This window comes from Bos indicus, chromosome X (genome assembly GCF_029378745.1).
Source record: "Bos indicus isolate NIAB-ARS_2022 breed Sahiwal x Tharparkar chromosome X, NIAB-ARS_B.indTharparkar_mat_pri_1.0, whole genome shotgun sequence".
NCBI classification, from domain to species: Eukaryota; Metazoa; Chordata; class Mammalia; order Artiodactyla; family Bovidae; genus Bos; species Bos indicus.
The window spans coordinates 99,542,326-99,557,978 of record NC_091789.1 but is presented as its reverse complement, the minus strand read 5'-3'; the positions used below and the strand labels follow the sequence as shown (position 1 = coordinate 99,557,978).

Sequence of the window (15,653 nt, the reverse complement as noted above, 5' to 3'; positions counted from 1 at the left end):
GTTATAATAAGTTTTATTTCTGTGCTATTTACAGCCTGTATCCCAAGCAGTTGGAGCTGAACAGCAAGCAACTCTTCTAAAACCAGATTTAGTTCGAAGGTGAGTATCTTCAAATTAATACCATGAAAGCAATGAGGGCATGTTGAAGTATTTGCCTTCTTTAGGTGCTTAGTCTCTTGACTACAGAAGCTTCTGTGTTCTAGTATTTGTGTGTATGTTCAATAAAAATAGTAGATATTATTATTACTTTTTATGTTAATAAGGATCATATGGATTGTAATATTATTGACCATTTTCTTGTTCACATTATTATAATAGTCTGGATTTTTTTTTTTTTTTTGGCATGCGGGATCTTAGTTCCCTGACCAGGGTTCAAATCTAGGCCCTTGGTGGTGAGAGTACAGAGTCTGAACCACTGGACCACCAGGGAATTCTCTTCATATTCTGTTCTTAAGAAAAGATTGTAAGAATTTTAAAAAGGAAATAATGTAATTTAAAGTTCAAGCTAATCTAAATAAATAATTTACAACCAGATATAATAATATATTATTATAAAAACCACATAATTTTATTTATTGTATATATATAATTGTATTTTCATTTGGTAATAACTTTCTGACCCAGGAATCAAACTGGGGTCTCCTACATTACAGGCAGATTGTTTACCAGCTGAGCTACCTGGGAAGCCCCTATCTTGTTCAGATTGGCTTAATTTCATTTGTTTTGTATTCAAATTCACTGATATTGATTCTTTCCTTTGTCCTATTCATTCTGCTATTGTGCAAAATGAATCGTTTATTTTTATGATTATATTCCTTTTATAATTTCCATTTGGTTCTTCCTTAATATATTCTATTATTATGAGATTTTCTGACTTTGCATTTGTTTCAGGAGTAGTTGTAATTGATCTTTGAAACAATTTGATAATGGCTGCTTTAAAATCTTTGTCAGGTAGTTGTGATTCATCCTGGTCTTGGTAGTTCTGATTCATCCTGGTCTTGGCATCTCTTGATTGACTTTTCACATTCAAGTTGTGATTTTCCTGGTTTTGGGTATGACAAAGAATTTTCATTTGTATCCTGGACATTTTGGACATTATGTTAGGATATTCTGGATCCTGTTTAAATCCTCTATTTTAGCAGGCAGTCACTGTGTTTAGGTGCCAAGATACTCATTTATCGATACTTTTGTGGACTATGGTTCTAATGCCAATTTAGTTTTCAGAGTCCCTGTAGTACTATTCTGGTCTGCTTTGGTTCATCTTGTATTACTGGGGCCCACTGCTGGACCAAGGGGTTGGAGAACAATGCCCTAGGCCCACTGCCCTAGGCTCTCTCTCCAGACCACATGCTACTGGTAGAATTCCCACCAGCATCACCAAGGGAGGAAAGGGCCCACTTTAACTACCTTCTGTTGCTGAGTTGGGGCTCAGGAGACCACTGTGCTTGAGCTACCTTTGCCTTTTGGCCAAGAGTCAAGAGACACTGAACGTGGACTGCTTTCTGTCACTGGGTGGGTAACCAGGAGATGCTTAGCTGATATATTTTTCTTCAAGTCCTGGGAGTCCCTAGCCAGTCTGCCTTCATCTTTTCACTCTTCAGTGCCCTCCTGTGATACTCTACTGTATTATTTCCAGATTTTATGGTTATACTTAGGGGTATAATTTCTGCCATCTTGTTCCAAACCCTAAACTAGTGTTTTAAGACAACTTTGTAAAGTGAATGATAAAACTGCATTGACTAAAATTATATCCCTTTTATCCTCTTAATGTGTTATATTACTGCTATTTCTCTGTCTATTAAAGAACTAAGAGCATCTTCTTTCTCCACTTGTAGTTATGAAAATTCTTTTTCACAGGGACATAGAAAAAATATTAGGTGTTGTTTTTCTTTTATTGTATATCTTTTTTTTTAATTTTATTTTATTTTTAAACTTTACATAATTGTATTAGTTTTGCCAAATATCAAAATGAATCCGCCACAGGTATACATGTGTTCCCCATCCTGAACCCTCCTCCCTCCTCCCTCCCCATACCATCCCTCCGGGTCGTCCCAGTGCACTGGCCCCAAGCATCCAGTATCGTGCATCGAACCTGGACTGGCAACTCGTTTCTTACATGATATTTTACATGTTTCAATGTCATTCTCCCAAATCTTCCCACCCTCTCCCTCTCCCACAGAGTCCATAAGACTGTTCTATACATCAGTGTCTCTTTTGCTGTCTCGTACACAGGGTTATTGTTACCATCTCTCTAAATTCCATATATATGCGTTAGTATACTGTATTGATGTTTTTCCTTCTGGCTTACTTCACTCTGTATAATAGGCTCCAGTTTCATCCACCTCATTAGAACTGATTCAAATGTATTCTTTTTAATGGCTGAGTAATACTCCATTGTGTATATGTACCACAGCTTTCTTATCCATTCCTCTGCTGATGGACATCTAGGTTGCTTCCATGTCCTGGCTATTATAAACAGTGCTGCGATGAACATTGGGGTACACATGTCTCTTTCCCTTCTGGTTTTCTCAGTGTGTATGCCTAGCAGTGGGATTGCTGGATCATAAGGCAGTTCTATTTCCAGTTTTTTAAGGAATCTCCACACTGTTCTCCATAGTGGCTGTACTAGTTTGCATTCCCACCAAGAGTGTAAGAGGGTTCCCTTTTCTCCACACCCTCTCCAGCATTTATTATTTGTAGACTTTTGGATCACAGCCATTCTGACTGGTATTGTATATCTTTATACACATACTTCATGAGTAGTTCTTTAGGAGAAAGGACTTAACCTAAAAATCAATTTTAAAAATATCTGGTGCATACAGACCTCATTTAAGTTTCAAATGTATTTATTGAATATATTCAAATTTATTAAGGAAAAAGCTGAAAAATACCTTTGATACAGATCAACTGAAAGTCTGTCCTGTCATAATCATATTGACTTGAACATGCAAAATATAGCTAGTTAGAATTAATCATGTTGAATCATTTTCACATTATTCATTCAGTTTTTTTTAACCAAATTGTGGTGTATTTTTTCTTCTTCCCTTCTCCCCCACTCCCTCCCTCCTCCTTTGTTTCTTTCTTTCTTTCTATTGAGGTAAACCTGACATACACCCTTATGTTAGTTTCAGATGTACAATATAATGATTTACTATGTTTATATATTGTGAAATGATCACAATAAGTCTAGTTTAAAAATTCATCACCATACATAGTTAATAAAGATTTTTTTCTTATGATGAGAACTTTAAAAATCTACTCTGAGAAACTTTGAAATATGCAGTACAGTATTATTAACTGTCATCTCCATGATGTACATTATATCCCTATGATTTAATTATTTTATAACTGGTATTAATAGTTTGTACATTTTGACTCCCTCCACCCATTTCACCCACTCTCTACCTTCCCCCCATTCCTGCCTCTGGCACCCACCAGTCTATTCTCTATATCTTTGAGGCTGGGGAAGTTTTTGCTTGGTTGTTTTTTCCTATTGTTAGATTACACAAAAAGATCATCAGTTCAGTTCAGTTCAGTTGCTCAGTCGTGTCCGACTCTTTGCGACCCCATGAATCGCAGCACACCAGTCCTCCCTGTCCATCACCAACTCCCGGAGTTCACTCAGACTCACGTCCATCGAGTCAGTGATGCCATCCAGCCATCTCATCCTCTGTCGTCCCCTTCTCCTCCTGCCCCCAATCCCTCCCAGCATCAGAGTCTTTTCCAATGAGTCAACTCTTCGCATGAGGTGGCCAAAGTACTGGAGGTTCAGTTTTAGCATCATTCCTTCCAAAGAAATCCCAGGGCTGATCTCCTTTAGAATGGACCGGTTGGATCTCCTTGCAGTCCAAGGGACTCTCAAGAGTCTTCTCCAACACCACAGTTCAAAAGCATCAATTCTTTGGCGCTCAGCCTTCTTCACAGTCCAACTCTCACATCCATACATGACTACAGGAAAAACCATAGCCTTGACTAGACAGACCTTTGTTGGCAAAATAATGTCTCTGCTTTTGAATATGCTATCTAGGTTGGTCATAACTTTCCTTCCAAGGAGTAAGCGTCTTTTAATTTCATGGCTGCAGTCACCATCTGCAGTGATTTTGGAGCCCAGGAAAATAAAGTCTGACACTGTTTCCACTGTTTCCCCATCTATTTCCCATGAAGTGATGGGACTGGATGCCATGATCTTCATTTTCTGAATGTTGAGCTTTAAGCCAACTTTTTCACTCTCCTCTTTCACCTTCATCAAGAGGCTTTTGAGTTCCTCTTCACTTTCTGCCATAAGGGTGGTGTCATCTGCGTATCTGAGTTTATTGATATTTCTCCCGGCAATCTTGATTCCAGCTTGTGTTTCTTCCAGTCCAGCGTTTCTCATGATGTACTCTGCATATAAGTTAAATAAGCAGGGTGACAATATATAGCCTCGATATACTCCTTTTCCTATTTGGAACCAGTCTGTTGTTCATGTCCAGTTCTAACTGTTGCTTCCTAACCTGCATATAGGTTTCTCAAGAGGCAGGTCAAGTGGTCTGGTATTCCCATCTCTTTCAGAATTTTCCACAGTTTATTGTGATGCACACAGTCAAAGGCTTTGGCATAGTCAATAAAGCAGAAATAGATGTTTTTCTGGAACTCTCTTGCTTTTTCGATGATCCAGCAGATGTTGGCAATTTGATCTCTGGTTCCTCTTCCTTTTCTAAAACCAGCTTGAACATCAGGAAGTTCATGGTTCACATATTGCTGAAGCCTGGCTGAGAGAATTTTGAGCATTACTTTACTAGCATGTGAGATGAGTACAATTGTGCAGTAGTTTGAGCATTCTTTGGCATTGCCTTTCTTTGGGATTGGAATGAAAACTGACCTTTTCCAGTCCTGTGGCTACTGCTGAGTTTTCCATTTGCTGGCATATTGAGTGCAGCACTTTCACAGCATCATCTTTCAAGGTTTGAAACAGCTCAACTGGAATTCCATCACCTCCACTAGCTTTGTTGGTAGTGATGCTTTCTAAGGCCCACTTAACTTCACATTCCAGGATGTCTGGCTCTAGGTCAGTGATCACACCATCGTGCTTATCTTGGTTGTGAAGATCTTTTTTGTACAGTTCTTCTGTGTATTCTTGCCACCTCTTCTTAATATCTTCTGCTTCTGTTAGGGCCATACCATTTTTGTCTTTTATCAAGCCCATCTTTGCATGAAATGTTCCCTTGGTATGTCTAATTTTCTTGAAGAGATCCCTAGTCTTTCCCATTGTGTTATTTTCCTCTATTTCTTTGCATTGATCATACGGTATTTGTATTTCTGTTTCTGACTTACTTCACTTAGCATAATGCCCTCAACATCTATGTATGTTGTTACAAATGGCAAGATTTCATTCTTTTTATGTTGTTGTTCAGTTGCTAAGTCATATCTGACTCTTCACAACCACATGGACTGCAGCATGCTAGGCTTCCCTATCCTTCACTATCTCCCAGAGTTTGCTGAAAGTCATGTCCATTGAGTAGGTGATGCCATCCAACCGTATCATCCTGTTACACCCTTCTCCTCCTGTCTTCTGTCTTTCCTAGCATCAGGGTCTTTTCCAGTGAGTCAGCTCTTCACATCAGGTGGCCAAAGTATTGGAGCTTCAGCTTTAACATCAGTCCTTCCAGTGAGTATTCAGGGCTGATTTCCCTTAAGATTGGCTGGTTTGATTTCCTTGCTGTCCAAGGGACTCTCAAGTGTCTTCTCCAGCACCATAATTTGAAAGCATCAATTCTGTGGCAATCAGCCTTTTTTATGGTCCAACTCTCATATCTATACATGACTACTGGAAGAACCATAGCTTTGACTATATGGACCTTTGTTGGCAAATGAATATCTCTGCTTTTTAATACACTGTCTAGGTTTGTCATAGCTTTTCTTCCAAGGAGCAAGCGTATTCTAATTTCATGGCTGCAGTCACCATCTGCAGTGATTTTGGAGCCCAAAAAAATAAAGTTTGTCACTGTTTCCATTGTTTCCCCATCTACTTGCTGTGAAGTAATGGGACCAGATGCCAGGATCTTTGTTTTTTGAATGTTGAGTTTTAAGCCAGCTTTTTCCACTCTTCTCTTTCAACTTCATCAAGAGGTTCTTTATTTCCTCTTTACTTTCTGCCATTAGGGTGGTATCATCTGCATATCTGAGGTTATTGATATTTCTCCTGAAAGTCTTGATTCCAGCTTGTACTTCATCCTGCCTGGCATTTTGCATGATGTACTCTGCATATAAGTTAAATAAGCAGGAAGAAAATATATAGCCTTGTCGTACTCCTTTCCATTTGGAACCAGTCTGTTGTTGCACATCCGGTTCTAACTGTTGCTTCTTGACCTACATACAGGTTTCTCAGGAGGTAGGTAATATAGTCTGGTAGTCCCATGTCTTGAAGAATTTTCCACAGTTTGTTTTGATCCACACAGTCAAAGGCTTTAGTATAGCCAGTGATCAGGAGTAGATTTTTTTCAGGAATTCCTTTTATAGCTGAATAATATTCCTTTTGTTTATCTCATTTTCATTTCTTGTTCTGTTTCCTGCACTATTTCTGTCTTCCACACCTCATCTATCTTCTGTTGATTTTCTTACATGAACAGGTATATTATTTTGAGTTAGAATTGGTTTTTAGAATTTTATTTGAACATTAATAAGAAAAACCCTAAACAAACAAAATAAAATTGGTCAAGAACATCCACTGATAAAAGGTTCCACAGAGGTCCATCACTAGCAGTGTTTTTTTCACTCCCATTACTGTGAGATGTTTGCCTCAAGTAATCTCAGTGTTTTGTAACTTTTAAAAACAGCTTCATTGAGACATAATTCACATACCATTAAATTTTCACCCATTTAAAGTGTACAATTCAATGGAATTTAGTATATTTGCAAAGTTGTACAATTATAACTTTTTGAGAGATATTGTACAACTTATATATTTTATTTAAACTCATTTATTATTTTGTAATAGAGGGTTTTTCTTAGAATTTTACCATCAAAATGGAATGATTCTAGCCATACAGGGATTTCAGATATAAATCAGTTATAAATCTGATTTGGGTTAAATATTGGACTTTGAGAATCATAGAATAATGTCTTCTCTGAGAAACTGAATTGGAGTTGCTTTTGTTTTTTTTGTTTTTTTAAATAATAGTTTGAGTCATGATGTGGCACCTGTGAAGGAAAACACAAATACCCTTGATAACCCAAGTGGAAATGGCAAACAAGATCGGATCAAACAGAGAAGAGCTTCCTGTCCTCGGTCAGAGAAGGGAACTAAATTTCAGCTTACTGTTCTTCAGGTCAGTGTGTAAATATGATTTGGTTAAGAGTGCATGTTGAGGTCTGGGCAGTCAGGGAGGGGCAATGTTGCTGTGGCAGTGAGTATAGAGTATTATGAAATTCTTAAGCAGATACCCTTGAGCACAAATCTTTGTATTTGTGGTGATTATTTCCTTATGATAGATTCTTGGAAGTAGAATTATTGATCAGAGTATGAAGATTTTTAAACTTTCTCAATACATATTTCTAGATTGCTGTCCAGAAAGGTTGGACCAGTTTACATTTCTATTATTAGTGTATTTTCCTTTGCTTAAAGGTCAATTTGTGAGATTGGGAGAATTTTGAAAATGATTGCCCAGATTTAGATCTTTGCATTGCAGATAGTTATAGGGATTATCGTAACTTTTTTTGTATTTTTATAAAAGTTGTGCTCCTTTCCTTTCCTGATTTTTTTGCTGAATAATTTGAGCCTTAGATTTGTCATATAGTGGTTATTTAGACAGTATTTCACCAAGGGAAAAGCAGAATCTTTTTAGATTCTCAATATTTTAGACCATTTTTTCATATATTTTATGTGAGCTCATCGAAATATTTCCTATTTCCTTTGCAAAAAGAAGGCAATGACTGACTCTTAAACTAGTAAAATATTTGTGTCCAGGTTTCAACCTCTGGAGACAACATGGTGGAGTGTCAACTGGAGACACACAATAACAAGATGGTCACCTTCAAGTTTGATGTTGATGGTGATGCACCAGAGGATATTGCAGACTATATGGTAAGTACAGAAAAGACAAACCGTTTTCCCTTCAGAATTGTTTGTCTTTTTCCCCTTTAATTCTCCCCCCTCATTTACTGAGAGCCGTATTTTCTTAGGGTACTGCTGCTTTTTAAAATTCGTAAAGAGCTAAATTGGTTATGATCAAAAGTAAGTCACTATACCCCCTCTGGTGTCAGTATATTTATGTGTAAAATATGAGGGAGTTTCATTAAGAAAGGAGCTAGGTCAGTGGTTCTTAACTCTAGCTGCATGTCAAAATCAACAGAAGAGCTTTTAAAAAACAGTCCTTTGGGGAATTCCTTAGAGGTCCAGTGGTTAGGACTTGGAGCTTTCACTGCAGTTGCCCAGGTTCAGTCCCTGGTTGGGGAACTAAGATCCTGCAAACCGCATGGTATGGCCAAAAAAACCCTAAGACAAAAACAGTTCTGTTTCCTGGGTCCCTAATTAAATTAGGATTTTGGAGGGTGAGGCCTAAGTATTAATAGTTTATACAGTTATAACATCTTACATATAGGTGTTCAAGTAATGTTCATCATTTCATTTAGTTTTTGTATTTTCTTTGAATTGTTAGGCTTAAGTTAGTATTCCCCTCTTTTTTTAGGGGAATGGGCTAGGGTGGCAGGAAGAGTACATAATACTTTTGTTTCTGCCAGTTTTCTTTGGATATACATTCCTAGCCAAGCAGAATTTAACATTTGAAAATGTTAATAATATTGTGAATTCTGCCTCTTATTCAACTTAGTATTTTCTGAACTGTCTTGGGGCCATACTTTATCATCTTTAGAGATGTTTCATTTTGTGATTTTTGATTTAAAAGCTTTTGGGTTTGGACATCCTAGTTTTAAATGTAAACATTGCCTCAGTTATGTTCTTCAAATTAATTTATAGAGTTAATTAATTTTAATTAATTAGAATTCAAATTAATTTATAGAATGCTAACATTTTTTTAAATGCTGGCTTCTGGTAAGTAGTGCCAATCTGACAAATGCTGGTGATCTCAAGTAGAAAGAATAATTTAATGTGTTGTCTGGCATTTTATTGCTAGTCTTTTCTTAATTCTGTTGTGGCAATCAGGTCTAAATAGCAATTAATTTTTCTTTACAGTAGTCACCATATTATAATTTCAAAGAAACTAAATACATTCTTTTGAATAGACTTACTTTTCCTTTTGGATAGGTTGAAGATAACTTTGTCTTGGAAAGTGAAAAAGAAAAATTTGTGGAAGAATTGAGGGCTATCGTAGGTCAAGCCCAGGAGATCCTTCATGTTCACTCTGCTACAGAAAGAGCTGTTGGAGTTGACTCTGTTACTGTGGAACCCAGCAGTAGCCAAGTAAGAGCAGTTGCTTAGCAAATAGGTCTTCTCGAATATGTATCAGGAACTTCTTTATTTATCTATTCATTTTTAATTCAGACAGGATCATCTGAACAAGTACAGATAAATTCTGCATCCAGTCAAACCAGCAGTAAGTATATTTAACAAAATTTACCATTTGGCTTTTGAAGCAAGACATTTGGAAACTTAATTTACATACCTTGGGAAGGATATCAGCCAATAAAGGAATTTGATAAATTGTTAATATAGGTTTCCCCACACTTTGAAAGGACTTTATAGCTCAGAAATAAGAAGTAAAAAAAGTGAGAAGTAAAACTCTTCTCCAAATTTCCTCCAAGTATTGGTTCTTTACCTGATTAATTTATTTCTGAGTTGTCGTGTGGTATGTTACCAGAAAAGCAGTCACAGTACTGATGACCTTTAACAGCTTTAATGTTTGAATTTAACTGGCAAGTTTTATTTTTCTCCTGATATGAGATGGACAGCGACTTTCTTAACTAAAATCACTGTATTCTGAGTTTGTCTCATGTTTAATATCAGTAGCATTCGTTTCTTGATTTCATTCCACCAATGATATGCTTCTACCTGCTCTGATCACTAATAAGTTTTTGAAAATCAGATACCAGATAAATTTCCATGGACTAAAAATGAGGTCTTCTATTTTCTTTTCTCACAACCTTTTTTCTCCATTCTTTTCAGCTCTGATCATAGATATATTTAGAGTATCTGTGAGGGGGAGAAGAACCATAGACAAATGAGGACCTCTGAAGGAATTACAATAGCATGAAGAAACAACAGGTGGTGTGGGAGTCATGGAACCAGATACCATTATCCTGAAAGTTAGATTGTTTTAGGGTGCTAGGATTCTCCTCTATCTTCATTTTCTTATTAGTAGGAGTTTGAGTAGATTTCTAACTGGCAAAGTAGGGTAAAGTTTAAAAGAGAATTACTTATTTGAATAAGTTAACAAAGTAGGAATACAGATGTAGGGCCTTATTTTACTTTATTTTTTAAGTTGTTATAAAGTAAAATTGGCTTTTTTTCTTTTGGTGTAGTTATGTAAATTTTTGTCCTCTTATAGATATGTGTATCTATACACAGATCTATACACATATACACAGGGGCTTCCCTGGTGGCTCAGAGGTTAAAGCGTGTGCCTGCAGTGCAGGAGACCTGGGTTCAATCCCTGGGTGGGGAAGATCCCCTGGAGAAGGAAATGGCAACTCACTCCAGTATTCTTGCCTGGAGAATCCCATGGATGGAGGAGCCTGGTGGGCTACAGTCCACGGGGTCGCAAAGAGTCAGACACGACTAAGCAACTTTACTATAGATATGTGTAAGCACTACCATAATCAAGATACAAAACAAAGATGTAGGTTTTAATGGAAAAAACGCTTTTCATTTTTTTCCAAAAAGAAGTGCCCTGCTTTTCATCACTACTGATGCAGTGTTTGTTTCTGAAGAATCCCAAATCCTTCTCTAAAGATATCTTGCGCTTAGTTTTTTAGAGTATTTGTCAGTCAGGTTTGGGAGGTCTGGTCTTATAAGTTGCTGTTGGAAATAGAGATAAAAGACAATTTGTTGTTTTAACCTTATTTTCTTAGTTAACAAGTTAAATATATTGACAGTTGCTTAGCATATTAATTTTTGCCAATTCTTTCTACAGATGAATCTGCTCCTCCTCAGTCATCCCCAGTTGGTCGATGGCGATTCTGTATAAATCAGACAATAAGAAACCGTGAAGCTCAATCTTCTCCTTCTCTTCAGCAGTACATGCCTACAGTTCCTGGGTTAAACCTACTTTCTAGTAAGTGTTTGTTGGCTGCACCTTTATTCAGACCTGGGAGATGGGGATGCAAAATATATACCGTATCTTTAAGTTGTTTTCATGGAAAAGACCCTAATGCTGGGAAAGATTGAAGGCAAAAGGAGAAGGGGGCAGCAGAGGATGAGATGATTAGATAGTATCACCAACTCAATGGACATGAATTTGAGCAAACTCTGAGAGATAGGAAAGCACAGGGAAGTCTGGCGTGCTGCAGTCCATAGGGTTGCCAAGAGTTGGACACGACTAGCAACTGAACAACAACATGGGTATTTTATTCCATTTATGAGAATTTCCATAAGCATTTTTGAAGATGTTAATATTAGAATATAACTTAAGCCATTTAAATTTTATTATTTATGAAAAAAATATTTTTCTCCTTGTCAAGAGTAGTTTCACACTGGTTCTGATTTGCCTCTTGTTTCTCTTTGTCCCTTTTGAGTTTGGACTAGTCTATGCTTTGTACTTACCAATACATGCTTAGCCATTCTTTGTTATTATTCTAGGTCCAAGAAACATAAGTAATAAGGAAATATCACAGGACACACTGCTTACTCTAGAAAGTAATCCGTGCCAGCGTGTACTTTTCACCTCCACATCACAACACAAGGATGTAGTTGATGGTAAGATTTCTGAATATGCCAGTGTAGAAACTAAGCAGCCAGCTATACTTTATCAAGTGGAAGATGACAGGCAAATAATGGTACCAGTTGCTAGTAGTTCCAATCATACTGCTACTTCAGTTCGTGCAGTTCCACTTGAATGTGAGGGACTCACCAATGAAGCAGGCATATTTCTACCTGTGTATCCAGGTCACCAAGCTGCCAGTCAGGCAGCTTCTGACGAGTCAACTCAGATTGCAGCTAACTGTCTTACAACCCCGGCATTTATATCTGATCAAAAGCCTCAATCCTTACTAGTGCAGCAGCGAACTACAGATGCCGAATTTATTTCCCAAGAAGGAGAAGCTGCAGTGAACATGGAAGCAAGTTCTCCTAAGATGGTCGTTCCCACTCAGAATCCTGGCATTGAACCAGCCAGCCTTCTATCCTCTACTGTCCTGGAATCAGATGGGGAAAGACCTCCAAAAATGGAATTTACAGACAACCGAATTAAAACTCTGGATGAAAAATTAAGAAATTTGCTGTATCAGGAGCATAACATACCTAGCATCTACCCTGAGAGTCAGAAGGATACCCAAAGCATAGACTCTCCATTTTCTTCCTCTGCTGAAGATGTACTCTCATGTCCAGTGCCAGAAGTCATAGGCACCAGTCACTGTGGAATTCAAGATAGTCCTGCACAGTCCCCTAATTTTCAGCAGACAGGCTCTAAGATTCTGTCCAATGTGGCTGTGAATCAGCCTGCTAACATATCAGTGTTCAAAAGGGACCTGAATGTGATAACTTCTATACCCAGCGAATTATGTTTACATGTAAGTATCATTCTTTCTAACCAATTCCTTATGCTTTTAAAAGAAATGCCTTCTTTTCTAAAGTTCTGTCCTTTGAAATGAAATTATCTATGTCATAAGATTCTGAGGTCACAGGTGTTTAAAAGGCCATGGCTTAGGATGAAGGGGCCTAAAACTTCTCAATAGAGGCAGTAGAACTATCTTTGGTGAGAGACCCCTCTGTTGAATTAGCTAGGAACTTGTGAGCAATGTTTATGTTTATATTAATGACAGAACAGGACTGATAGATTGTTTTAGGGGGTAGGAAGAACTTGCTTTTAGATTTCCACTTAAAAATACCTATTATCAGTTTCCTTTTAAAAATTGTATGGTTTTAATTTAATCTTGTTTGTGAGTTTTTTATTTATTTGAGAACATTTTTTAAAAGAAAATTAAAATCCCCCATAATCTCCTGACTTGTTTTTTTTTCTTAATTTATGTAATGTAAGAATTTAACTTCTTTTTTCTGTTCCTTCAGCTCATAGGGATAACCACTATCTGGTGCTTATCCACTATATGGTACTTATCCTTCTTGACTTAAGCTTATACAGATCTAGTTAAAAACCTATAACTTTTTATTCAATAAAATAGGATTGTGCTATAAACATATTGGTCTACAATTTAATTTTTTATTTTATAGTATATCATAGACATATTTATCACTGTATCTCTATTATTGTTATTATATAAGTAATATATGCATATATATAAAGTAAAATTCACCTCACTTTCAAACCTATAGACACAGCTGTTAATAAATCTTCCTAGACATGGTTTTAACTAACATACAAATATTTATATAGCACTTTTTTATATGTATTATATCTATTCACAAAGATACAGATATATACTATATATTTATATACATATACTTCCTTATATACATGTGCTGTTCTGCATTTTTCCCCCACTTACAGACATCTATCCATATCAGAATACATAGTTTTACCTCACCTAACAGCATAACATCCCATTGAATAAAAATAACTTACTTGTTTTTTTGTAAACTAGTAATTTAAAATTATGCAGTTGATGCATAAACACAAAAATTCAGAAGGATAGGAAATTAAATTGTTGTGTTGACACTCCCACTCCCCAAACATTTAAGTTCCTGGTTTTAGTTCTGTGGTCATTGCTATTAATAACTTGTAAATAATATACTTACTGATTTTTGGATTTAGCAGTTTCATATAATAAAATCTGACTCATTTCTCGGAATGGTGGAGAAATTATATTTTCTCTTTCCTCTATTTTTCTTCCCTGTACACCTCCCATTTTTATTACTTAAATTACACTTTAGCATTAACAAAGTTTATAACATATACATTTTTTAATAGTTGGTTATGCCTTGTCTGTAGGTTGATTGGAAGAATTGAAAATCAGTAAATAACATATTATATGTGTTATCTGATGATCATGTAATGTGATTAGAACCATAAAAAATGAAATGTAATTCTCTATTATTTAAGCTTTGTTGCTCAAAAGAAAATCTTCCAAGTGTCAAAGTCAAATGGATTATTTTATTTGTTTCAAATGTCCACTTGCTACATCTAGATCAAACTTATTACCTGCCACTATTTCTGGTGTCCTAGAATTCCGTTTTGTTTTCCCCCTCAAATGCTTCTATAAATAATATTTTTAAATATGTTGCATGGATTAGCAGTTTGATTTTTTTAAATGTCCAAAAATGTCTTTATTTTGTTTTACCCTTAGTTAAGTATAGGTAGTAACATCATTTTGAGTTAATTTTTGTATATGGTGTGAGATAAAGATCTAGCTTCATTTTTCTGCATATGATCATCCAGTTGTTCCAGCAGTGTTATTTTATTCTCTTTACTGTTATTATAAATGAAATTGCTTTTTTAAATTTCCTTTTCTGATTTTTCATTGGTAGCATATAGAAATACAATTGATTTTTGATTGTTGATGTTATATGCTTCTACTTTGTTTATTAGCTGTAATAGCTTTTGGTGGATATTCTATATAATATATAAGATTGTATCATCTGTGAATAGACAATTTTATTTCTTCATTTACTTTTTTTCTTTTTCTTACCTATTTAACTTTTCATTTCATGTTTTCCATCTCGTCCTTTTGCTTTTCGTACTGGGAGAATTTCTGTATTTATAAGCTGTTTATAATCTCCTATTCAGGTATTTTTTATGTGAAGGATTATATTTTTAATTTCTAATAATTTCTTTTTCTTATGGATGTGTATATTCACACATGTCTTTGAAGATATTAAAGCCTTATTCTATGTTATTAATGTTATTTCCTTGGCTATTCTATTTGTTGAGTTTAGTGTTTTCTTAAAGTACTGATTTCCCAAAAGTGTTGGTGATTCTTTATTGCGTACTCAGTTTTTCTTTTTCCCCTATGAGATTCCCTCTTTGTCTGTTTGTAAATGCTATATACAATTACTATAGTCTTACTCTAGTAATTATGAGGAAAGCGTGGGACATGCTTCCTGGCACTGGTTATTGCAACTTGTCTCTGATGCTGCCTAGAGGGAGGTCTAATAGCTAGTCTTCAAAAGTAGCAGGGCTTCCCCTTAACCTCCTAGATCTTATCTCCTCCCTATATTGCTGATATTTTTCTTGGCCACAAACATTTTCCTCTTGCCACTCTTATTTGGGAGCAGATGCCTCTGATGTCTTTTCTTTGTTGTGGAGGTGGGGTAGGAAGGTGCAGAACTGCCTGGCTGTTCCTTGTTTGGTACCCTAACCAGTTCACTCTTCCATTCAGTGGATATCTACTGAGCAGTGAATAAGTCAAGATCTCTGTTTTTTGTGGAACTCATACTCTAGTGGGGGAAAATAAATCCTAAACAAATAAAAAGGGCTACGATAGGATGACTAAGGAATTACTTTAGATAGAGTGGTCACGGAAGGATTTGTTTGCGATGGTGATATTCACAGGTAAGAGACCTGTTTTAGGAACCAAAAGAAGGCCAGTAAGTAGTAGGGTGTTACAAG

At 36.2% G+C, this 15,653-nt stretch overlaps 1 protein-coding gene across 5 annotated transcripts in view; it reads left to right on the top strand.

The window, feature by feature from the left end:
* WNK3 (WNK lysine deficient protein kinase 3) overlaps positions 1–15,653 on the top strand; it is a 190,520-nt gene that overhangs the window by 125,631 nt on the left and 49,236 nt on the right. For all 5 annotated transcript variants that reach the window (XM_070783788.1, XM_070783789.1, XM_070783787.1 and 2 more), the window contains 7 exons: positions 35–99; positions 7,160–7,307; positions 7,946–8,062; positions 9,242–9,397; positions 9,479–9,530; positions 11,067–11,207; positions 11,732–12,660. In XM_070783788.1, coding sequence (XP_070639889.1) covers positions 35–99; positions 7,160–7,307; positions 7,946–8,062; positions 9,242–9,397; positions 9,479–9,530; positions 11,067–11,207; positions 11,732–12,660 — 1,608 coding nt within the window. The remainder of the gene's footprint in view (positions 1–34; positions 100–7,159; positions 7,308–7,945; positions 8,063–9,241; positions 9,398–9,478; positions 9,531–11,066; positions 11,208–11,731; positions 12,661–15,653) is intronic.